Source organism: Orussus abietinus, unplaced genomic scaffold (assembly GCF_000612105.2).
Source record: "Orussus abietinus isolate OABI.00-Male unplaced genomic scaffold, Oabi_2.0 scaffold17, whole genome shotgun sequence".
NCBI lineage: Eukaryota > Metazoa > Arthropoda > Insecta > Hymenoptera > Orussidae > Orussus > Orussus abietinus.
The window spans coordinates 312,990-339,038 of record NW_019395988.1 but is presented as its reverse complement, the minus strand read 5'-3'; the positions used below and the strand labels follow the sequence as shown (position 1 = coordinate 339,038).

General features: G+C 53.0%; 1 protein-coding gene across 2 annotated transcripts in view; it reads right to left on the bottom strand.

Annotated features, from left to right (window-relative positions):
• The window catches only part of LOC105702407 (semaphorin-1A), an 87,828-nt gene extending 68,205 nt beyond the window's left edge, over positions 1–19,623 (bottom strand). For both annotated transcript variants that reach the window (XM_012429953.2, XM_012429954.2), the window contains exons 1-2: positions 19,303–19,623; positions 252–431 (exon numbers count right to left, since the gene is read on the bottom strand). In XM_012429953.2, the coding sequence (XP_012285376.1) occupies positions 252–348 (97 nt within the window). In that variant the 5' untranslated portion in view covers positions 349–431; positions 19,303–19,623. The remainder of the gene's footprint in view (positions 1–251; positions 432–19,302) is intronic.
• Positions 19,624–26,049: the final 6,426 nt, after the last annotated feature.

The following is a 26,049-nucleotide window of genomic DNA, read 5'->3' as shown; positions in this document are numbered from 1 at the left end:
GCGACTTGGCTCGGCTGGGTTAACCGATTTTCAAAGAGCCGGCCACCGGCGATCGGCCTTCGTTTCGGGATTATCGAGTCGAGAGAAGGCCTCTTCCCGTCCCCGATGGACAAAGGGACGTCGACCTTCGACCGTGCACCAAAATGGCGGCGCCGATCGATCGGCGCGTCTCCGCAAATTCTCATCGTTCCCCCCGTACAATTCTTCTGCGAAAAATGCAAATCCCGAATTATAAAAGTGCAGTGACTCACGATGCTTGACGTGCAGCCGTGGAATGGGGTCCTGGGGCCACGCGTCGGGACGCCCGAACAGGGCGACCAACGCCAGGATCCTCAGGGTGGCTCTCATCCTGGAAGGCAAAGTGGTCCCGGAGCTCGTCCTCGGGGATTAGCCGTAAAGCCCGTGGGACGCCATCCTGGCTCCTGGCACTCCTGCAAGGAAAGAAAAAAAAAGAACCTTTTAAACTTACTCTCCAGCGGCGATCTGGGATACATCGTGAACTTCTTTCAAAATCGTCAAATTCCCCGCAAGCTCCTCGGAGGTTTCGATCGCTTACCCGAATGTCGCGAAAAGAGAGACGGTTGATCCCTTATTTAAGGGCGCCTTCCAGGGGCGAGTGGCGCCGATTCAGGGAAAATAAAAAAAAAAACCTCATCCTTCCGAGGACTCCGAGGCTCAAAAGAACGGCCGCTGGGGGGCGACCTCCTCCGCCGCGGTTAACGAGGGGGGTCTTAAGGCCGACGGGGGGGTCCCTCGCCCCATGCATTATGCAGGACCGTCGTTTAGATTTTCCATTTGTCTTCCGCCATCTCGACGAAAGGACTTCTTTTCTCTCTCGAGCATAAAGCGGTCGACTAACTGCGGTTCCACGTGCGATCGTCCCTCTCGCTCACCCCAGGAGTCCCGTCCGTAATTAGCGTCGCGTTTCGGGATGCACCCCGAGTGCATCGAAATCGACCCTCGATGCATCGAAATCGGTGCGTATTCCCGAAACGCCCGGAATTTGCGTAATTAGCCGCGCACTTGGACCCTCGAGTTAGAGCAAAGGCCGATTCGGACATCCGTACAGAGTCCGTGACGCGTCCGTGATACATCCGCGCGGTGCAGGGTCGATGCTGCTCCAGATACGACAATGAGTAAAGCTGAAGTCACCGGACGCCCCCGCATGGCAGAGATAACCTCTTATCTAACTCGTGACTCCGTTTCTAACGACGTATCGCTCCCAATTGCACGTGAAGTCGCAAACTCGCGTAACGAGTGACGTCTCACTCGGCGCATTTAATTGCGCACCCTCGCCGGTGGTCCAAAATGCATCGTTAGGACGACAAAGATTCTGTACATTTTGTGATCTCACACTTCAAGTCTTTATACACATTTCGTAATTTTTATATCACTTGAGTGTAGTATATTGAAATTGCGTTTTGGACCACTGGGCGCGCAGGGGTAATCGCTCGTAAGAGCGGAACGGTTCGATATTGAATTTACTAACGTTAATATATCGAATCGGGCATCGCAAAGTTCCACGGATCGGAGGAGCGAGAAGCACGCTCGAGCCCTGCCACGCGGACCGTCCGATGGACAGTGATCGATTGATTGTAATTGCACGTGAAATTGTGACTCGGAGAAACTCGTGATATCCAGCTTGACGCGCTTAATTGACCTCCTCCGTCATTGGAAAACGTTCAAAGTTAAATTCACCGCCCCCAGGATCGATCCGCGTCCGGCCTGTGCAACGTAAATTTGGGCACGAATCTCGGAACGAATCGCAGAGATATTCCGAATCTCGTGATTGTTGTAATTTCTGCGATTCTTCGATTTTTAATTTTTGCATTTTCCTTGTATTTATTGCTGGACCGTAAATTCGGGGGTAACTAGGCTTTCGTCAATGTGTACGGGGAACAAATGAATTTCCAGGTCGGGACGAGAAACGACCGACGCCGCTTAATTATCGCAACAAATTCGGGACGAATTCGGCCGGACATCGTACGTATATTAGCGAGCATTCCGCACACCTCGTTAACGCGACAGGTCGTAAAGTTGTAACGCGCATCACGCATCGCGCGTGTACACGTGGAATTTTCCCTGCACTCGCGAATGCACTTTTCTACCCGATGCCGCGTTACGAGCGGAGCTCGCGAATTCGCCGAATGGCCAATCAGAATTCCGGGCGGGCCGAATTTCGTTTGCGCGAATCAAGAGAACGACGAGATTGCACGTCCCCCTCCTTGAAACCGGAGCAATTCCGAAAACGGCCAAAATTCGCCCCCCGAAGAATAAGACTCGACCTACACCCCGTCCCGAATTTTGTCTCTTTCCGTACATGTAATTACAAAAACAAAGAAACATAGCAAGTCGCGATCGCATCAGAGACCATTTTCGCGTTAAAAATGTCCATGTTCGCGACAAAAATGGAATTAAAAAAGCCACAAATATGGGCGGCGCAAACCCCTTTTTGGGGGATAAAACGACCCGATATTATTTTCCCCGGATTCCGGAAAATCGATACCCGATTAAAATTCCATTAACCGTCTGTATAAAAATCGCTCGTTCCCTGGGCTGCTAAATAATGAGCCACGCTAAAAGCCCTCGATTTTTCCACTCCGCAGGGTATATAACGACGAATCGTGAATTAAAAATTATGAAATTGTTAAATTGGGAAGGGACATCAAGTGGTTCGGGCTCGGGGGGAAAAATACCATGGCCGATATCTCTGGATGGAAAAATGGGAAACGGGGGAAAGGACGAGTTTTCCCTCGCCGCTCGCTTTTTCCAACGTCCGAGGTAAATTCGCGGTTTTGCGGGAGACTCCGTAAAATGCAGGGCGACTCGATATAAAGGGACGGGGAGGGGTATTAACGTCGCGACGTCGGGGAGGGCGTCGGTCGGAATAAAAAACTCGACTCGTTTCGATGAGCCGGAGAGCCCGGGCCGAGTTCTCTCGGATTTTATTATGTTTGCGCATTTCGCGTTATTGGTCGTCTCGCGTACCACGGCTTTTAACGTACGCGGCCGCTCGTAAAAGCAACCCCTGAAGTTGACCCGAAGCAAGTCGGGCTCTACTAACGTTCAACCGAAGTACAAATACCGCTTACCAAAGTAAACGCGCCAATTGCCAGCTAAAATGGTCACAGTCCAGCCGTGATCTCGAAAAAAAAAAATTAAATCCTCCCCATCGACTAGTCCCAGAAAGGCGGAATATCTTCCGAGGTCCAAAATCGATCCAGATCGAGACAATTCAAAGAATAATTATTGCCCCTCGAAAGGTGGCCACCGTCGATGAGGCCGACCTTGAATCGGCGTTCACGAACGAGATAAAAAAAAAAAGTCGGGCGATCGATCGGCCAATCGATCGACGAAGGCGAGGTCAAGTCGCTTTCGCGTAACCTCGCGTCGAGATTTCCTATCCCGGCGCTGTCACCGCTGACCCCGGAGTTTGCGAGACACGTAAACCGACTTTCTCTCGGGAATCCATTCCGCTCGGAAAAGGAAAGTTCGCGTTCACGGCATAGGTGGACAAAACCCCGTGCTTTTGCTGCGCGTAGATGTAAATTGAGAAGTGAAAAAAAGCTCACCGAGAAATTCCAGATACGAGAAGCTTGGGGGAAAAAAAAGTTTCGTAAACGCCAGGTATTCTGAATAAACGTTGCATCTAAATTATATCAGTTCGTTCGAGTCAGATAATTATTCCTTGAATTAACGAAAATATTTCTTCGATACCATTCGACGAAACTTTTCTTTTCTCAGGGTACCATTGACTCGGTGATCTTTTCCCCAGTTAAATACCGTCCGCGCCTCGCCGAGTCGAAGGCGCAGCGCGCCGGGCAAATTTATCGCGGCCGTAATAATAATTGAATGATTAAACGTCCGTGCTTTCTTTTTTTTTTCCCCTCCCCCCTCGCATGGGCGATATTTACGACACGTGAATCGCGGGCGTAGCGCAACGTATGACTCACGGTGCCTATGTAACGAGACTTGGCCGGTGATATATAGAAAGGTGGACAAAAATCCCCCACGTTACGGCCGAGTTTGCCACAATGGCGCGCCGTTAACTGGACCATAATTTAGCCGATTGCAGGGACTATAAACGTAAACGGGCCGATCGGGGCCTAGGGCATAAAACGCGATTAAATTGCAATCCGCGATCTTTCCGGTCGAGTCCGACCACTTGGCAAGGGTGCTTTTCCCAAGAAAGAGGGAAGAAGCGATCGATTGCCAGGCAAAAGATCGCCCTCGGGAATCCGTACATCAAGGACTACCGCCATCTCGAAGGCAAGGATTTTTCTAATCGCTCGGATATTATTCCCGCCGCGCCTCGATTTATCCGTTAATTGCTTCGAACGTTATCCAGGTTTCCAGTCCGAGAAATCGTGGAGTCGGGGTTTCCGCGGTCGGCCTACCCGCGAATTAAGCCATTTTTCCCCGATTTCGCGCACCATTTTATCGAATGCCCAGGCGAAAGTCGGCAATTTGGCGGAATACGAGGAGAGGGCGGGGGCGAGGCTCGTTAGGTAACCGCATGGCGATTATTGCGCGAGTTATTACGCGAGGGCGCCGACTCGCGAGCCGGAGTTCACACGGCGGTCTTGATAGAGAAACCCTGACGTCGGCCGCCGACGTACCAAAGTAGCCCGCCCGATGAATTATTCCAAAGACCGCCTAGGTGTTGCGAAGGAGCGAGAAAGTCGAAATAAAAAGGGAGGAGGAAACGAGAGGGAAGAAGAAACTGGCCGGGCAAAATTTCGCAAACTCGCCGCGAGGCCTTCTCAGGTGTCTCGTCGTCCGCTCGGGTTTCCGCGCGTCTTCGGCCCTCCGCTCGTTCCTTTTCTCCTCTCCCTCGTCTAAAGTGGAAAGAACCGCCAACGTCTTCTTGAACGAGACCTTGGCCCCGGGGAGACGATTAAAAATGGAGGAAACTATTCTTTCCACCCTCGAGTATATCCAATTTCCAACGTTCGACCCTCCTCGACTGCTAACCTCTTCCGACGTATGGGCGAAATTCGCGAGCTTGGGCAGACACCCGAGGAAATCATCGATTTTAACAATCGTAATCACGTGAGAATCGCAAATAGACATCAGCGTTTTTTTTTTTTAATACGACGCTTTAGAAACATTTATCACGCCGCCCTTAACGCGCGTACGCCATTACCGGTCAAAGGGTTAGAAAGTAACTCGAGAACACGTCGATTAGCGGGGAATAGGGTGCTCGTCCTTATCCCGGGTCGACGGGGAGGACGGATAAAAAGTGGACGAGAAAGACACGGTCCCGAAGCGAGGGGGCCAGGGGGAGAAGGGGAGCCTTTCGGAGGGTGAGGGACGTTTAAGCTCGGACTTGGTGATGAATATTCAAGTCGGATAAGTGCGGTCAAGCCGAGCTTCTCCCGAAGCACCTCTCGACCGCTGCGAGGTCGACGATGAGGTCGACCGTCGAATCGACGAGAGGACATCGATAGAACGGCAATCGAGATGCAAAACATCGCGACGGAAACGCTACACGCAGGAAAAGAATTCACAATTTATTGTAATTGCATTTTTGTCGTCGGGGCGAATATTCCTCCACCAAGAACAAAATTCTATTTATCAATGCCGTTCTTTGATAAACGTGCAGATGCCTTTTTTTTTTTATCCCCGCGTAAGTGCCGATCGATCGGTGTTAATAAATACCGATCCGCGTCATCCGAGAGATCCGCCTTCCTCGCTTATGCCAGCCAAGAAACATCCCGACATGACTCAGGCCGACTTGCGCGGATTCTCGGAAAATTTATTATTCGCTCACGGCTTCGCGGTGAGTCTTAAAGAACGGTTCAAAGGGAGTTAACTCGATCGTCTCCCAAACGGAGACTTTTACGACCCTTTTGCTCGGGGGAATAAAAAAAAGTCAGAGCTTAATAAATCCGACATCGGCCCGAGTTATAACTCGATTACGCGCATCCCCGTTAATCGAGTTAAACTAGAAAACAGGCCTGATCCCTGCAGATGCTTTTAAGGTACTCCAAAGTGATTTCAACTTCTACTAAAAAATATCAACTCCGGTCGCCGCGTCGAGAAGGGAAATAAGAAAAATTTGAGAAAAAATCGAAAACGACGTTTTTATGAAAAGCTCGAAGATAAATTCGAGTCCGCGAGTCCTCGAGGACTTTTCCGCTGCGAGAAATCGATCGTCCAAGGACGAAAGCGAAAACCGCGACCCGCGGAAAAACGAACGGGCGAGCCGGTCCGGAACGAACGCCATTCCCTCGAGATTACAGAATGCGATATCGTTCGGGGCTTAAACGAATAATGCATTCATCGCCGGGCGTCGGGGCCCCCATTTAAATTCAGTGCCACGACTGAATTTTAAATTAACCCGAATTATCTTAATAAGGATCCGACGCGTTCGCGGCGCGCAATTGCGATTCCGCGTTACCGATTTGTGTATGCACTGAATATAAAACGACGAGCCCTCCCCCCGCGCCGTTTTCGCGGCTACTGCAATGCCGATTCGAGCGACCACAAAGGAATTCCTTCGATTTCACTAATTCCACCCTTATCGTGCCTTTGAGGTGATACGAAAAGGGATACGGAACGCGAAGAGAGCTCGTTCGCGGCGGTTTACGTAACGCGAATTAGAGGAGAATCAGGTGTAAGGTCGAGATCCGATCGTAGGACGGGGTGGATCTTCGTTGCCGACCTCGAATCGCGAGGATCGACTCGGATCTCACCGAGATCGAGTTACGTGGCGTCTTGGGCCTCGAAAAATGACGAGGCATTGTCTCGGGCCGGCCACCGTGGAGGTGGCGTCGAAAAGAACGAGGTGTAGCGTTGCACTTCCAGACCTCCGAAGGCAGCGTCCCGTGACGTCCCTTCGGGATAGTCACCTCCCCGTTTCCGGTGTCCTCTTTGTCCTAGCCGACCTCGCGAAGGTGCCACGAGGAGGTTCCAACCGTGAAGTGATACAAAGAGACGCGACACCCACGGTCGGTTCCCCGGAAATATGGAAAATTCTGGCGCCCTCGTCTCCAGGAGGAGGTCCTGAATTTCGCAGGAGGAACCGGGATCCACCGGATACGCGAAATGCCTTCGTTAAGCGTATCGACTTTCCGGGGTCCTTTGACGAGCCCTCGCGAATCGGAGCTGCGCCGGATTCGGATTTAATCCTCGAATTTAATACCCGATACTCGACGCCGGACACTCGATACCGCCCGGCGTTTTCCAAGGACCCGATCGGCCTAGATTTTCCCCGGAAAGCAATTTCCTCCGCCTCCCTCCGAGACTCGCGATTTCCTTCGATCTCCCCCGGCGATATATCCGGTCCTCGTTTCGTCACAGGTCTCGCGGATATTAGAGGGGAGAAAAGGGGAGTCCGCCGAGTAATTGCTGATACGTCCCGATATCGCGGCCTGAAATGCAGCGGCGATTCTCGACTTTCTCCCCGCAATCGGCTGTCTCCTTTCCTCCGTCGGTATCGAATCGGGCCCGCCTTGCATCGATCGAGTTCGAGGGCACCGGTCTCGCAATCTCCGGCTCGACTCGGCTCCCTTCCTCGATAATCGGATCGAGCTACCGCAAAGGATCGAGATCGCCCCCGAATTCTGCGATAATTCGTAACGTTCGCGCGGACATTCGTGAGATTTATCCTCGTCCCAATGATCGATTCGTCCCCGATTTACGCATACTTTTGATCCCGGAGGAGCAAGAGCACTCTCGTTATTTTCTTCCGAGGAGCTTGGTGGCAACGACGAAGTCGAGTGGGAAATAAATCCGACTCTTTTTTTATCCCCCGGTTGCCGGCGGGATATGCTCTTTCTCTTAATTTAGGGGATAGCATCAACAATCGGGGGAAGGCTTTTCAACCGAGTGGCCTGTTTTCTCTCCGGGAGTCTGGAAAATCGCAAAGGAGCCGAAAATATCGGTCCAGAAATTCCGGGATCTCGATGGATTCTTCCCCTATAATTTAACTCGGATGCTAAATGTGATGTTACAGAGACAACGTAATTTTACTGTAACTTATCGTGACATTAGAATAACCAATGATGAAGTATGCAAATCGATTCTCGCTAACGGGCCAAAAATCCTCGTCCTATTCCAGCCGCTACTCGACCGGGGCAGCTCTCAATGTGGATATCACTCGAATCCGCGGATTACAGCCGAGCGTTTCGACTAAACGGTTTCGGACTGAAAAATGAAAAAAAAAAAAGAAAATCCGAATAGAAAGAGGGAGTTTCCCCGTTCGGCTCGATTTTCCTCCAATTCTCGGGCGGAAATGGAGCCGACGCGAGTCGATCCATCCAGGTCTCGTCGACGCTTTCCAGGTTAAAAACACTCTTTACGATAAGCAGGTGGACGTAAAGAGCGAAAGGGTTTGAAAAGGGCAGATATTGGAAATTCATCGGGTGGACGCGTCGCCGTCGACCCCGCGGGGGGCGGAAACGAGAGGTGCGAGAAAGAGAGAGAGAAGGGCTCGGTTATAATATGAAAAGTTACCCTCTCCGTCCCGGCGTCGGGGCGCCTTTAATTCAATCCACGAGCGTGACGTATGGCCCGGCCGTGTGACATCCGATATCGCAAACTTCCTCCATTTTCCCCACCAACCCCTGCCAATTCCGCTTTTTCCTCGCGACTCGCCCCACCGTATCCGCGTATTCCCTCCCTTTCTTCCAGCCCTCATCCCCCGGGACGAAATCGAACCCTCGGAGAGACCATGGCATTACCCGCGCGCGCACTTTGCAATTTTTATCCATCCCGAAATTTGGAGTCGGCCGGGTTTCTCCTTTCTTTTTCGACTTCCACCCCCCATTCGCCCGGGTGGACCGTCGCGTTTCGGAGTCGGCCGAAACGCGATGTGTACCCTAACGAGGAGGAAATTAAATTGCCGAGGGGGCGCGATAAATCCTCCGCGTCGTGCTCTCGCCCGCGGACGAAAACGCGGGCGAGAAAGAGAGAGAGGAGGGGAAAGAGAGACGAGGCGGTCCGGGACGTCCAGGAAAGAGAAAGGGAGAAAGGGAGAAAGAGCGCTAACGAGGCTCCGGAGCCCAGGCGACTCTTCTTGGTTGCGAACTTGGCCCGTTCGAGGCACTCCTAAAATTCCGACAAAGCTCGGCTCTCTTCGCCCGACCTTTGTCCCGCGAATCGCAGAGACGTCGTCGAGACGGGGCACGACCCTCCCCCTCCCTCTGGACCCGTCCCGGACCGTCCCCGGGGAGTCCGATTAAACCGACGAGAAAGCTCCTCGATGCACCGAATAATTCGAATTTCTATCGAGTAAAGTCCTAACGAAGGTCTTGAACCTCGCAGGACTTGATTTTACCCAGTACACCCAGTCTGGAGAAAAGCTCTACAAATCGTTTTGACATTTTCGCAAAACCTTAAATATTTCGTTAAACGAAGGGTACGAATAGCTCCCTCGACGATCGTCGACTTCTTTCGGCCACGAAGCTCCGGAAGTTCGAGGCAAATAAATCCTGGCCGGAAAGTAGCCGATGACGTACGGAAACCGTATCCGGACGTAAGCGCGTTACCGGACGGGTAAACTCCGAGAGAATCGTCGCCCCTCCGTCAAGGAAACGACAAAACTCGAAGACGGCGAGTCTTCTACCGTCCTCTGCTCTAAACGATTGGGCAGAGAGCCCATTAACCAAAGAAACTGCAAAAACAATTAACCGACAATTTCTTCTCGTGGAGAACGCACCCAAGGAGCTTTCGTGCCAAAGCCGATGAACGGAATCGACCGGACTCCTTTATCGATAGGAACCCTCGACTGCAGCCGTCCGCGATATCGACACCGTCGATCATCGCGTTACGATGTCACCGTACTTCCGGCGAGGCGACGGTTAACCACGTCGCCTATTGTCACGTGCAAACCTCAACATGGATGCATTTCTGATCGACGTTCGCGCCATTCCGACCGATTTCATTCCCCCTTCCCTTCCCGCGGCATCGAGTCCGTAGATTCCCAAGTAGCGAGTACACCGCGCGTCATCGAATCGCCCGATAGGAATTAATTCGCATCCAATTTATGTTGCCCCGGTCGAACGATGGTTTTTCTTTTTTTTTTCTATTTACCGGCATATATATAAAAAATGACGGTCCATTTCCGACCGTTTCTCGCTGCAAGTGAAAATCCCTCGTCTACGTGTATTCTTTTTCCGCGCAGGTGCATCTCGCCGCGTAAACGCGACGTTCGGCCCGAAAACGAGATCAGAAAGTGAAACAAGATTCGAAAGTCTCCTTTACGAAATCGGAAGCGAAGGTTGGAAGCTGCCGTCGAATCCCGAGCACAGCCGTTCGTTCCCACCGGTGGACTCGCGACTCGCCGCCGGTCGCGTTTCATTCGATCAAAGAGCATTCGTTCCATTTCCACGGCGCCTACAAAGGGGAGCTGGGTTCTTTTGACTCGGCCTGCAATCAGCGTGGACCGCGTTCTCTCTCTCTCCCTCTGTCTCCGATCCCGTCCCTCCCCCGGACCCCCCTTGGACCCCACCGGACTGCACCCGATGCACCTTTCCGAGGGGCGCGTCTCGAGAGCGCAACGCGGCCGACCTTGAAACGCGTACTCAACATTGCAGATGAATTTTGGGAACGAGGCGCCCAAAATTGAAAATTTCCCAAATTGAGGGAGAATGGTGTATATATACATGACACACTCGTAACACCCTAAACGTATCTCGCGCGAAACTCTGCCGTGTTTCCCGATGTAGGACACCCCGGGTCCTTCCCCACGTGGCAGCAAAGTGGAGCGATCCGACGTCTAAATATACGAATCGCGGAATCGGTCGATTCCGCGCATACGCGGCCGCGACGGATCGGCACGTGCATTCGCAGACGCCGCGTCCGGGTCTAATTCCGACCGAACCTCCGCAGCGGTCGGGCGGAAAATACACCGACGCGGCCCTGAGCGTGCGGCGCGGCTACAGGGAGGGAGACGCGGGTTCCACCGTGCGGTGCGGCCCGCCGGCCGTGGCCGAGCGGAAAATATCGGGCCGAGAGTGGCCGCCTTCAAGGCTAACCGTTCGGGCGTCGCGGGTACAGTCGACGCCGCGATTCGGGGAGCGTCGAGGCCCGACGACGCGGTGGGCCCCTCTCTCTCTCTCTTCCTTTTTTTATCCTTCCCCGCCGCATCGGCCGAGGATGGATCGAGAGGGGGGCCCCGTAACCTACAGGCGGGCCCGACGTAACGGCTCGCCCTAAGAGAGAGAGAGAGAAGGAGGAAAAAGTTCAAAGAAGTACGCATCGCTGCAACGAAATCCTGCGATGTGTTCAAAGTAATGTCAGGAAGTGTAAAACAAAATTCGCTCATATCGGGGATATTATTTCTCTTCGAACGAAAAACATTTTTTCTTGCAATCGCATACGATTCAGGCAACGATGTATATTTATTTCAGTCGATTAAACTTTTCCTTCTCGGTGCAGGAAACCATGGGGAAATCAGCTGGAAATCGCGCGACTTGTGCGGCCACTTAAGGAAGAAAAAAAAAAAATAATGTAAATCTCCCCGGGAATGAATAACGCGACGGTCGAACGAAGAGGACTGTCGTAATTGCGAGGGATTAATTTATGCGGAGACCAATGCGCGTCCGGTAGCGGAGCCAGTCATCGGCGTCATTAGCGAAAGAGAGCGAGAGCCGTCCTCCTCCGCGCCTCCCACCCGGGGGGTGGCGAAAATTTATCGGCCGATCGTTACCGCCTTCGAGAGCGCGGCAATATGGGCTAATATATAGGGTAATGCCCGGCAAGGTAAGGTAAGGTAATTAACCGACCGGGTTCGACTCGCGTCCCTAACGAGTCCCGCGGCGGCGGCGGATCCGGACGACCGAGTTCGCCGACGACATCCGCCGATTACTCCCCCAGGTGCAGAGAACGGGCGAAATTGCCGATCCCGAGGAAGAGTTCCGGTTTCGATTGATTCCCCTGCCCAGGAAATCGTGGATTTTAATTCGCGAAATCACGGGGAAGTCGCCTAAAAATTGCAAGCAGAAATCGAGTTCGTTGAAAATTTCGTGCATTCCCCCCCAGTTCGCGAAGAACCCCGGGGGTGCGTTCGATCCGCGCGGATAAAACCGGGAAATCTCGTGTATCGAAAAAGGGGAGAAAGGAAGAAGAGAAGAAAAAAACAAAAATCGAGAGCGCGCCGGACACCGATCGATCGGCCATCGGTCTCTCTTCCTTCCCCGGCGACGCGGGGCAAACGCATTCGCTAGGATATTCCGTCCGAGAGGGGTGCGGAAGGGTTGCGTACGTTGCGGAGTTGCGAGTTCCATTGTTCGGTTTCTCGCGACTCAAAACGCTCTCGACGGCCCAGCTGCCGAATCGAATCGAAATCCGATCCCACCAGGGGCGGCCGCTTTTCCCGCTCGTTATAAAAAAAATGTCCCCCTAGGGAAGAACTTTGTCGTCGCGGCGAAAATGCGAAAATTCGAAACGGCAAAACTTCGGAAAATGCAAAAATGCGAAAAACCTGGACCGCTCGTAAGGGTTAGAAAATCGAGGCCGCCTGTACTTGGCCCTCGTAAATACTTGGACGGTCGCGCGTTGCACTTTCCGATAAAGCAGCCACATAAAGCTCCCTTTTCCCGGGGTTCGAGGGCTCCGATAAGGCAGACCTCTCCTCCTCGGCTGTCGGGAGAAATTCCCTCCTCGGGGCGGCTTGCCAAGGATGGAAAGACGGCGCGTTTTTCCCGCGGGCCGATAAAGGCGCGCTCTCGACCGAGAGCCACCCTCGGCCGTGGAAAAACGTTCGCTCGAGGTACGTCGGGGGCAATATCCCCCCCCCCCTCTTCCCCTCTCCGCGGGAACACTCGCGAGGGATAATAAGCGAGAAAAATGACCGCGCGCATTTTTACGGGCGCGAAAAAAGCCGGGGAGAAGAAAAAGAAGCGAAGAGTCGGAAATGAAGATAAAGGGCGGAGAGTCTTGCAGAAGAGCACGCGTGTCTGGGATTTTTCGTTCCGAGAGGCGAAACGAGAGTCGCGGGGGGCTCGAGATCTCGACCTCGTTATACGAGAGGGATCTCGGAAACGCGGATCGGTTCGACTCGACGAGGAATCATGCCCGGAGCAATTTTCCGTCGAAACGGCGCAGCTATCGCCCGGCCATTAGACGTAATGCCGTCTCGATCGAAGGGGCTACGAGAGGCCGGGTCTCGTTTCGAAAATGAAGCGGTAAGGAACGAAATTCGCCTACTCCCTCTCCCCCCGTGCAACTTGTTGCGCGATACGCCTCGTAATAACACACGGGAAGAAATGCCGGGGCGAAACGACCACGTTGATAATCGCCGCTAATAATCCCCCGTCGTTCGCGTGGGTCCCCCTCGACCTCGCGTCCCGAATTCGACGAGGTGCAAAGTGGCCGAAAAAACTACTCCAAACCACTGCCCTTTGGTAATAAAAATCCTTATCTAAGAACTGCCAATGTCTATCGTTTCCCCCTCGCAGCGGAGGAGGTCGCATTCGAGAACCGCGTCCCGGGAGACTCTCGCGGCCACCACGTGGACCGTGGTCGATCTCGTTGGTGAATCGCTCCTCTCGGGGCGCGTTTAAGTGCAACGCCCTCAAGACGAAGGGGGAGAAGCAACGGCTTCGTACGCACGTTCCAGCGGAGGCGCCGAGAGACAAAGCCGCGGAGAGACAGGGGCGAAGCGAGAGTAAGCGAGCGTAAGCGCGACGCAGAGGGGAGATACGTCGGGATCCATGAGAGGGAAAGAGAGGAAGGGAGAGGGGTCGAGAGAGACGGACCGAGCAGCCCGGGAGGGGAGACGTTCATTCTACTCGAGTCCCTCGTAACCTCCGAGCACGTACAAGATTTCTCGACTCGACTATACCTGGCCAGGTTGGTCGTTTCTTATTCCGCGGGTAATGGCTTCTCCCCTCCCGGGGTCTCCTCCACCTTCGCGCTACACCGTTCACGACCGGTCGCCGTACGCACAAGTGGCCTTCGTGCGCTTCGCCGAGGATTAATATCCAACAGGTAGAGAGGGGACCGACTCGATCGATTTCGCGGGACGGATCGAGAGCACGGAGAAATTTATATTTATCGTTCCTCAAAAAGAGAAGGAAAAAAAAAAAATCAGAGAAACACCTCCCAACGGGAAACCGATCGTTATTTTTACGCGCACCTTAAAACGTTGTCCCGGGAAGTAAGTAGCTTGAGTCGACTTTTGTAACGGCAATCCTTAGGACTCGGAGGACCTCAACGCTTTCCCGGGAAATTCGGAATCGCGAGGCCGAGCTACCTGTCGCGTAGCTCGGGACGTAACGTAAACCCCCGGCCTCTTTTACAATAGGGCACCATGGGCCACCCTCCGGGGTCCCATCCTCTGGCGGGATATTCGTTATGCGCGCCCATGCGCGAGCCTCCACAATGGCGCTCTCTCACGAATCGAGACGCCGTTCCGCCGATCGTTTTCCTTTTTCCCCGGGCCCGGTAACCGCGGACGGGTTTCCAGAGTACGTGGCACGGTCTATGGGGAACACCATGGCGAGTACCGCGGGGTCCTTCGATTCGGGGAACTCGGGTAACCACCTCCGGGGGCCTACCTTCGTGCTCTAGCAAATTACGAGGATTCTCACGAAACGTGAGCAACCATATTCCGAGAAAAATCCGAGTCGGTCGGGTCGATTCATCTCCTCGGGCTGATCCGGAGATTCGCTATGGTGCGCGGAATGCCCTCGATGCGGTTCCCCGTTCGATTGAAATCACGATTAAGATCATCGATTCGGAAGAACGAGCATTTTTCGAGTGTACGCGTCCGCTCGCGTTTGTACCGTTTTAGGAGGCCATTTCCTCGAGAGGAGAGACGGAAAGAGGGAGAAGAGCGGCGTATCGCGATGGAAGGTGGAGGAGACACGTGGGCAAGCGCGTGGGCACCCACGACTTACGGACCTTTAATTCGAGACTTTCCTCCCAGCATATATCCCGCTCGAGCCATTCAGAAACCCCTCCGTGCTTATTTATGCCGTAGCTCTACCGGGAAGACTTCGCGGCACCTTATCTCGACCTACTCGGTGCATCTCCGAATGCACCTCGGGGGTTTCGTAATTCCATCTAGCCCGATAGGCCGCGATAAAGGCCCGTTGCCGATGACCGAGCGGGTTCTCCCGAGCGACTCGGCCGCGTGTCAACGAACCCGATTTAGAAGTAAAAGTCACCCGAGACTCGCTCCCGCTCCTCTGTCTCTCCTCTCTCCTCTCCAAACCGGAGAACCACCTTACGTGGTACTCCGTCCGCGATAATGCCGAGTAACGAGTAACCGCCGCGCGTTTAATTTCATCTTATCGGAAGAAACACCTTCGGGATGAACGGGGGAAAAAAAAAAGGACCTCACCCTCCCGAGATCCAGTGGCTGGAAATTTCCGTCCTACGAGCGAAGAACTCGTTTTTATGAGATTTTCAGGACCAAGACCCACGTTGCTCGTATCGCAGTCCTCGAGATCGGGGACGGATTTTAAGCACAGAAGTAATTCCTACGTGAAGCCGAGGCCGCGTAAAGTCGGATCGCAAATCACGGGACCCTCTCGAGCCGCCCTCGTATGCCAGCTGGACGCTTTGAAACGACTTTAACGGCGACGTCGGAGAGCCGAGGTGTATATACGTGCACGAGTCCACGGACACCTAACGCCACATTTACGAGATAACCGCTACGTAAAAGGAGCACCGGTGCCCTCGTAATTCGCCGGCCATGATAAACGAGCAGGCCGATCTCGGGGAGAGAAAAAAAAAAAAGAGATAATATAAAATCCCGCTGAAAGCGACCGACTCCCTTAACGACGCGCTTTTCGAAACGCGCGCCTCGCGGGAGGACCCCGCGGTTCTTCGCCGTGAATTTCTGCTCCACCGGGGCGTGGGATTGGAAAATGCTTCCCGAGGAAGTCCTTCCGTACGATCCGAGCTAAACTTTTTGTCCGAAGCGTTTCCCGGTATTACGTGTCGTTAAGGCGGAAATCCGGATTGATCGGACAGAGGGCGCGGTTCCCAGGCGCGCCGAATTCGGAGCGCGCCGTCCACGAAGGAGCTCGAATGGCAGAAAATAAAATGGAGCGAGCAGGGAAGCTGGGGTTGATCGATCGTATCGAGGCGATCGACCCGGGACAAGGTTCATTTATTTATCCAGGTCCTTGCATATCATTATCGGAAAGCTCGGCCCGCAAAGGCCGCGAGTCTCTCTCTCGATACACCTAGGTAAATATTGCCGGCCACTCGCGCGACTGATATTTCTGCCTTTTCCCCTACTTCTTTCCCTCTCTCTCGAATCGATCTAATTGGCCTAAATGCCCTCGTGCGCTCGCGTGATTTTCCAGGTAGACGAATCGAGGAACCGCTCCGGATTGTAACATAAAAAAAGAAGTCCCTAATGGAGACCGATTCGTCCCGGGCGAGGAAAATTCGGGGCGAGGTCGGCGCATAAAGTCTCCCTTAATTGCGCCTTTCCCCCTCTCGTTAACGAGGCCTTCTCGGAGGTACTTAAGTCCGATGGGTCCCTACGGTGGATAAGGAAGAGATAGGCGCGCATCGTCGGCCCGAGAATGTCAGCTACGCGGTCGAGACAACGGGGCGCGTCTTACGCAACGCGTAAAGGCCTTGTTTTCAAATGCCAGTGATCGACTTCTCGCTCGGCCATCTATCTCCGCGTCATCGCGCCTTGATCAATGGCGTCATCGATCGCGCCGCGATCGAGGGCAGAAACGTCGTCGATTTTTTACCGCTCCGTCTTTTTAACCGGTTAGCTGGATCCTGCGAGTATACTCTCCACGAAATCACCCTTTTCAAAGAGGTCTTACCCTCAAACAATTTTTAGACGATGGACAAGAGCAAACGATGAAAAAAAAAAAAAAGAAAAAGAAAATTCGGCGACGAATCGTCTCCCACGTCGATGGGTTTCCGCCTCTTCGGGGAAAGAGTTCGACCTAATGAAATCGCGGCGGAGTCTTTCCGCGATTAAACTTGTCCGATAATTCTCGTCGGGGCCGCGTGTTCCGTTATCGCGGCCGAAAGTGCCCGCGCGCGGAATCGAGGCGGCGAGGGAAGCGGAAAGAGAGGGGTGGTTGAGCGAAATCCTGGGTGTGTACGTAAGTGCACTACGCCCGAGCTAATTGAGCCATTCGGAAACTTCGGTGCTATTTGACTTTGGCTCGAGACCCGGGAGCTCCGGCTCCGCCTTAGCGGCGGAACCGCGCGGGACTTGTCCCTTATTCGATTCCGTTTCCTAGATCGCTGCCCCGACCGCACTCGGGGGCGTAGAGAAAAGTCTACGGACACGATTCCCCCATTGTTTCGGGATTTTTCGCCCCCCACAGAGATACACTCCCCCCGGTATCTATATTTCCTCGGGTTCCTTTCCCGTCGCGATTAGGATTTTACAGAACGCCCGCGATAATCCAGTGCGAAATCGATCGTTCTTTTCCTCGATGTGCTTCTTATTCCCTCGCTCTCGTAGCCAAAGTCGATCGCTTCGCTTTGCCGTGCGAGCTCCATTCATCGGCCGGCGAGGGATATATACACATTTTCGCGTTTTACGTCCCCGTCCTCGCCCGTCCTCGCGCCCATAAATATCCCTCGCGCGTCCCGGTTGCAGTCGTCGGCGCACCTCGTGCATCCCCCTCGAGGCGCGCCCCGCGTATTCGACACCGGCCATTACGACTCGACGCGACTCGACTCGGGCCCACCGGAAGGCTGGTCTTACCGGTTTCATTTGGTCCGTCTCTCTCTCGCCCCTCTCTCTTCGCGTCGACGCCCCGCGACCCGTACGTGCGCATAGTACGGACAATGTTTTAAGATCTCGTGAAATTCAAAAGCTGTTAAGGCACAAGGCCGCAATAAAATTATGTAAATTTGACGTCTTAACGGTGAATTAATTCCCTCGGACGTACTCGAATAAATTTCCCGCAAGATTAATTCGGAACGATGACAATTTATTTGAGTAAAATAATTGTTGGAATTGAAACATTTCTTTGGATCGATGAAAATGCGACCAGGTCGAGTCGATCTATCCGTCCCTCTCGCGGAATCGACTTCCTTCAACCACAGCCGCGGAAAAATCCCGCTCGCGTGCCGTCGCTCCTTCCGCCGTGGGCGACCACTTTCCGCGGAAAGTTCAACCGGGTCTTTCCTCGGTACGCTTCGGGATTTTTTTTTTTCCCCCATTCTTCCGAAGGGAATCGAGCGGCCAAAGGGAACTTTCCCTCCGAGATCCGTGCTCTAAGAAAAATCCACATCCCGCCCCGATCGCCTCGCCCAGCGGCAAAGAGAATAATCACTAGAACTAGAATTCCCAGACACAGGTAAAATGACTGGTTCGAGGCTCGCCACGGTCGAAAAAAAATCCGCGCTAATCAAAATTACTCCCGATCGCGGGCAATCGATTCCAACGATTCCTTATCATGGATATCTCCCGCGTACCCGCGAGTTCGTCCCTGACGGTCAATTACCGCGAGTAAATAAGAATTCCTGAACACGATATACTCCCTACCCCGACGAACCAAAATACGTCGACATACCTGACCGTAAACGCACTCGAGACCTCGGGAGAATTCCGATAAAGGCGAAAACGGCTCCAACTTTGATTACGCAAAGGATAATTAGAGGGGGCCGAAAAGCTCGGGGGAAAAATAAAAGAAAAGAAAAGTTTCTTTTCCTCGGTTTCTCCCCATAAATCGGGGGATCCGTTTTTATCGCGCTATCGTGGCCGACTTCGGCCCGGTTCCTCGAAGTTCGCTTCGGGCCAGAAAAGAAAAAGCCCGAAATCGGCGGAGCGGCCGGAGCGATTCCGGACATAAATATACGAATCGCGCGTCACGATTGGTCCGAGTGCCCGACCCAGTGCTCTCGAGGGCACTAAAAAGGTTCAAGCCCAGCGACGCTCTCCTCGTCCCTCCTTCACCCCCCGGAGTCGAAAACCCGTCCCACGGCGAGCAGGAGCGCTCAACCCGGGCCGTCTCTGGCGGAATCCCCGCAACGAACTCGAGATTTATCGACATTTCCGAATTAATCCTAATTTCCGAGACTCGATCGGAAAAGTTTCGACTGACTTTGTAGGCGGCACTTTCGCGTCCCCTTAAAGAGAATCCCAACGAGTACGTATTTAAATGCGCCAAACGGTGCGCGTTTCCGTCGTTGTCTCCTTATGTCGAGGGATGAAATTAACCGATTCGTCCGCTTCGGGAAATCCGCGAAACCCGGGCGGAATTAATAAGTCCCCGACCGCCAAGTCGTAACGTATTTCAATTGCGGGCGCGACGCCGCCAGTGGAACTCAACCCGCGGCTCCGCGTCGGGATATCGGAGCGCGCGATGTGAAAACGTGAAACGTGTAAACGCAAAGTCACGAGGCGGTCACCTCCGTCGAGCTGCCGCGGTGCCGAGGCCCAGAAGGACGCGTCGATCCTCCCGGCTGCGATGGGTCGAGGTTATCCGCTCTACGGGGTCGAATCTTCCTCGTAGGCTCCTTGGTACGCACTGACTCGCACTAACCGCAATGACATCGGGTGTGCCGACCGAGGCACGCGGGTCGACTCTCCGCACTGACGACCGCGGGGGAACTCGAAACGATCGCCGCAGGCCGGTCTTGTCCTCGTCCGGCGTCCTGCGAGCTGCGCCACTCTCGATACTCGCGACGACGCCGAAGGCGGACGCGAAAACTAACCGTACGTCGCGCGCGGCTGCCGAGTCGCAACTGACGCGCGCGAGTGCTGCCGCCGCCTCCGCCAATCCCAGCGTGGCGTTGCCACGTTACCCCCACCACCGCCGCCATCGATACGAGAGAGAGAGATAAACTACGCCAACGACGCGACGCGCGCTGGCCCCGAAAGTCGAGAAGTTCCACTTTTGATCTCACCTCCTCTCCCCACATTTTACTGTAAAAAATCGTAATTTCTTTCATCCACGCTTTCGAACATACGCTCGGTACAGTGGTAGCTAATAAATAATAAATACGAGTACAGAGGATCGAAGGCGATGGCGCGTGTGATACATTTATATCACTCGGATTTGTATTCTTGAGAATGTAGAAATTTATCCTCGATCTCCTTTTCCCCCGGCGTCATTTGAAACTCGGGATCGTAAGATGCATTAATTCGGAATGGAGTATGCAGTTTCCTGCGTGGACGCAGGGACTCGCAAAGGCACTCGCGGTGCCCACGTCACACAAGCCGCGTCGGTTTGCGCGGGGGCGAGCCGCGAGGACGCTCTTAAAACCTATTAAGGGCTCGGCTGGACGTTTTATCAAATTAGAGAAGTGTTAGCCCCGACGAGTCTCGAACGGTCCCCAGAAAGTTAATTTCTGACGTTTGCGACCGAGTTGAGCCGGCGGAAATTAAAACGGAGGAAGCGTCGAGCGCCTTGACGGGGAATCTCGAAAGATCGCGCTTCTCAAAGTTCTTGCTAATTTTTCACGTTACGTCGCTTCCTTAATTTTTTTTCCTCTCTCCTTAGATGTCCTCTGTACCTATACGCAAAACCAGCAAACCTGCGGTACTCTCTGCACGGCAGCGTGCACGTACGGAGCGCTCGGTTACGCCCCTACGATAGCCCGAACAGCCTCCCTATACATAGATTGGGTCCGATACCCGAGCGAAGTTCCCTCCTCCCGTTTACGTATTTACCTAGGCGTGCCGGTACCCCAGACAAGTACACGTACGGGTGTTTCTCGTCCCGTGACAGGAGACTATTTAACGCGGGGCAAAGCTCCTCAGGCCGGAGTCCCAGTGAGCGCGTCGAGGATGAAAAACCGAAAAAATTGCGCCCACCTTGCGAAAAAAAAAAATGTCACCGAACCGAAGAAAAACTTAGTTCATTCCAAGAATAACTATTTCACTCGAAGGAACGCGAATGAAATGGATGCAACATTTATTCGGAATTAACCATCTTTGGTTCAATGGTTTTTTTTTTTGTGCAAGTCTTGCAGAATCCGCGCGCGTCGAGAAAGGATACCGCCGGCATCCTGGAAGAAGAGGGGACTGTCGAGAGTGGGGACCGGTCCCCTCCAGGAAGGGTCCCTGGAAGGAGAGCCTATTGCGATATTTTCTTTTACACGCTCACCGAGGTTCAGCGACTCGTTAATGACCGCGGCCAGGTGTACGTCTCGTTAGTCCCGATCGGAAGACGGGAATAGATCTCCCGGGCGCGTTCGAACCGCGAGAAACTCGTTCGCGATCGCGAGCGAGGTATCGAACTTCTCTCTCCCTCGCGTAGGCCGCGCCTCGTTCCTTCTCCCTCGGACTTCGAATTATGGGGAAAAAAGCGGGATGAGGCGGCGGATGATGAAGGACCGCGTTTGACAGCAGAGATTCTTACGAGCCGAACCGACAAAACGAGCTCGAGATATCTCCCTCGTCCGTTTCCATCGCTTTATCTCCTTCCTTTTTATTTCCCCTCGATTCGTCTATTTTCTCCGACGAACCCTGCCAGGACTCGCGACTCTAAATTTCTTATGTTCCCCAAGACGCGATTTCGCGTTCGATACCTTTGATTATCACGTGTAATCAAAGGCAATCGAATCTCAATGAAGGGAATCGTTTTCACCAATTTCCAAGTAAATAGCGAGGACGAAGAAACAATGGCGGCATTAACGTGCGGAATTGGAATTTTAAAATCGGGCCAATCGCGACTAATCACCCGCGTATACACCTTGATTCAATATGACGGCGGCGCCGCGGCGTCCATTATGAATGCAAAATGCGGAGCGCGGCGATAACGCATAATTTATGCTAATTCTAGGACAATTTCGTGCCTGGAGTGAGGTGTAAATTACTTGGTCGTTTCACTTAGGCCGATATTTCCGCGCACAGTCTCTATTCGTCTTTTTCCGCGTGCGGCCGAATCGCCCCGTAGAAAAATGTCGCGGGCTCCGAGACATTTTCCCCGCTCTGCGGGAGGTTTCAAGGCTCTCCTAGTTATCGGGTCACGCAATAACGAGCCGCATGCGGTCCGCGGTTGCACCGCGCGTTGCATAAGAATTCCTCGGGGTGCCGTAGCGGTTAAATGCGTTTGGATTATTAACCGCGCTGGCGAGACCTAAAAGCCTGTTTTCATTGACAGGAACGCATGCGGAGAACGAAGGGCCTCGCCGAACGGGCAGAATTCCGCCCCGAGAAATACACTTTCTTTCCACGACCATGCTCGATACCGATTTCCTCCCACGCAGTATTTCAAAACGGTCGTCAAAGGTGACCCGTAAACTCCGATCCAAGTGCAATCGCAAAGTGCCAAGAGATTCCCTTAACCGTTGTCCAGCGGACATTGAGCGCGGTGTCCGTTTCCTGGGCTGTCGTGGTCATTCCGGTGACAAAGTTCTGACCTAGAAATCACGCGTGTCGGTACAAAGGTCCAGGCTGAGGTTTATAGCGCGACCAATGACCGATATAAAGATGGCCGTAAATGGACGGGCGAGGTGGCATACGGAGTGGGTCATAAAGGCGAGACGCTACCACCTGTTACGATTGTAGCGTCCAAGCGGGGCCAACTGTTGCGGATAATTTCCTGACAGGCAGGCGACCCCCTGCGAGGTCTCTTCCTCGAGGAGCTCCCAAAGCCTCTCCGAGACTCCTCGAAGGGACTCTCGCGTTCCTCGAGTCCGCGAACGCCTTTCCGGAGACGCCTTCCTCCGTCCGCCGCGACGCGCGAATCTCGAGCGTCGTTCCGCGCACCGGCTACGCAAATAAAATCATTTACGACCCATTACGTAAGAATCCTGCGGACGACCATGCACGCGAACGTTCAGCAGGTTCTCCGACGTCGCGTCCCGCGGACGAATGTGCAAAAAGACGGACATTAAATGTTGAAAACGATATTTAAAAATATTTATCGAGGCCGCGCGCCTCGCGGAATGACACAAATTTTATACGTGTTGCGATCTTACGGATGTCTGCCAAGCTGGCGCAACTTTAGCACAATCGATTAAAATCACCAGGAAAATTTATCGTTCTTTTGTTGTAATTTGTTGCTTTAAATTTTTCTGACTGTCAAGGGCTATCCTACATCGTGCGGTCTTTTTTCCTTGGATCGTTCTGCGCTCGAATAATTTGCCGGTCCAATTACGTTTTACGTTACGTTACGTTTCTACCTAATGACGCGTCCCCTGCAGTACCGCGGCTAAATCCTTTCTCCCATTACCGTTAACCTTCATTTGCATGCGCGCCATAAGCGCGACGACGACTGCAAGGACAGGGCGCAAGAGGTCACCGATTTACTCGCTCGCTCGGTTCTCGATTTCGGAAGTTCGAGGCCATCGGACAGCCTCGTCTCGTTTCCCGAAGTCCGTTTCTCATGGAAATCATGGCATGCCGGAGCGGAAACGCCGAGATATCGTGGACATATTAACACCGCCGTCCCGGTCGAACTCCTGGAAACGCATCATGGGACTCGACGGCTTAATGGCTGTCATAACTCGCTGTCATCGGAGCCATCATCGGCGCTGCAACACCTCCGAGTGGATGGAAGTTAACAGCGACGGAAGAATGGAATTAGCTTCATCTGCCGAAGGATACGAGTCGTTAAGGCGAAGCGTCCTGGAAGAAAAAAAGAGTTATTGCCAAACGGACTGTCCCATTAAACGTGACTTTTGCAGTCTCGGGGACTCTGGGGGACTTTCGGGCTATCGTTCGAGTCGTTTCTGAAATTGTTCGAGTTTACGACTCACGCTCCCGGTGGAGGACTTTGCCATCTCGATATCACGGGACTTCCGAGCGAACCCATTAGTTTAAACATTCGCGCGAAGCACGTATGTCCCCGTAATGCGCGCGTTGGCGAGCGATACGCGAGGTCGTTGCATGTACGCTCTTATGTATTCGGTTTTATGTTGAAAAGCGTGGGCTACGCACACTCGCGTTCGCGTTGACGTTCGGTCGACGTTACGTCGCCGGAGCGAAATAGGCGTTCGCTCTCTTCGACATCTCGCAGACCGCGCGACGCTGCTAGAAGGGTGCGGCGAGACCGTACTATGTTCTCTTTTACGACTTACGAACCTAATTGCGACTCGCAGAAGATAACGTTGTCTGCCGAAATTTGCAAACCGCTCTTTAGCTCCCGGTGAATAATTCGGGTTTCGGTGACGCAACGCCAAGAACCGGACCACCGCTCTCGATCGCCATAAAAGCGAAACCTGAAAGGAGAAAAAAGAACGTTACTCAATTTACCACGTGATTACTCACTTTACCCGATCTTTGGGTTAACAGAGGCGACTCGTTTTCGGTACCAAGAGAAAGTACTCCCGAATATCCCAAGAAGTGGTAATTATTTGAAAAAGGGCATCCGGTAATTATTTCACGAAACTACTCCACTGGTCTCCTCGAGTCGTACCTCGATCGGCCGCAAAAGGGCAAAAGGGGAAAAGGGAGTCCCTCGCGAGAGGAGCGATCGGAAAAACCGGTTGAAATTTGTCGAGGCCGAAGCGAGCCTTGCCTCGCCGAGATCGACGGCTCGTCGATGGCATCTCGACGCCGCTCGATCGAGGAGCCGAGTGCTCCAATAAGGACATCGAGGACATCGATCTCCGATGCACGTCCAATGGCCGTTCCTCGGTATCCGCGGAACGTCCGTATACCAGGGCGTAAACTCCGTCGACCCGTTGCGGGAATGTCGAGGGACGTCGCGGCGTCGGTTAAGTCGTTCTCCGGCCGCCTCGGGTGTCGAGTTTCTTGAGGGAACTCGGAACACGGCACCGTTACTTCTGCCTCCTCTCCTAGGCCCGGGGTAAGTCCCGATCGTAACGCGGTGTTCGCGTGCTCCAGGGGTAACGACTCTGTGAGCCTAGTTTTATTTATCTTATTTATCCTCCATCTCGGCCACGAACTCGCGGAAGACCTTTGAGAAGCCCAGAGAAATTCGGCAAGTGAGGACCAATTGGCAAAGAAAAATCATCTCATCCAGCATCCTCCATCGAGAACTCGTCCTCTCGAGGTCGGTCAATTTCTTCGCCATTTCCCATCGCGACTCCACCTGACTCCCCTCCACGTAATAAAAGTGCAACCAGAGTCCAATTAAAACTTCGGGTCTGGAAAAGAAAAAATATGATTAATATTAATCATCCAGGCAATCGGACGGAACTTTTTTTGAGTCGCCGTCTCTTTACGTCGAGGCGGAGGAGGAACCGTATAAATGCGTACCTTCGTTACACTTTGGAAGACTGTAATTCGGCGCGATTAAACCGCGCCATTGTTCCTTGCGACTTTAAAGCGTGTATATAAATAGCTGGCGGGTCAGCTCGAGGTGCAAAAAGACGATTCGCTTCGTCTTCATCCCCTGTTCCTTTTTCGGGGCTCTTTCGGGGCTCTTTCGGCGAAGGGTCGACATTCCGTGGACGGGCTGCTAGGGCCGCACTTCTTGCCTTGAGCCGGTCTTTAAATACGGCTCGCGGTGCTGAACTAGCTGCGGGGTGCTGCCGTGTAACCTGTTCTCATTTTTATTGTCCGCATCAGGTTTCAACGCAGGTGAGGCGAAGCCAAGCCTCGCGCGCATTACTCGGCTGCGTTTCCTCTCGCGGACAACGCAGAAGCCCGGCCGCAGGGCCGGCTGCGCCGGTTCCGCCGGTTCCGCCGGTTCCGCCTGAAATACCAAAATGCCCATTAAGACGTTGAATCGCCGAGAAAAGGAAGTGTCCGTTTCGACGGCGTAATGGCTACCAAGGCCCCGGATGTTATCCCAAAAGAGCTCGCGAAACCACCAATACAAATTGCCGCTATAAAAAATTAACGGTTGAGTCCGAAAATAACTAAATTTGATTTTTGACAACTTTTTACTTTTTACAGCTTCATCGTTATTATGATAATTTATAGATAAGAGATTCATCAACTGACGGAGAGTTTGTATTTATCAATTACGAGAACTTGCAATAACTTGCTCCTAACGAATTATCTTGGCTATTGTGCCAGTCCTATAAAGGACACGCCTAAATACTTTAAGTATTAGAAGCTTAGAAGCCATTTGTATTCATGTGTGGTGAGCTTACCAAGCAGTGTCATTATGAACGAGCGTCTTTCATCTTAGGAGTGAGTGGCTATGAATATGTGAACCGTGGCCTACTCGTGTGTTGGAAATTACACCTGCTGCCCTCTGGCGAATAATATTTAAAGCCCGCATGCGATCAGTG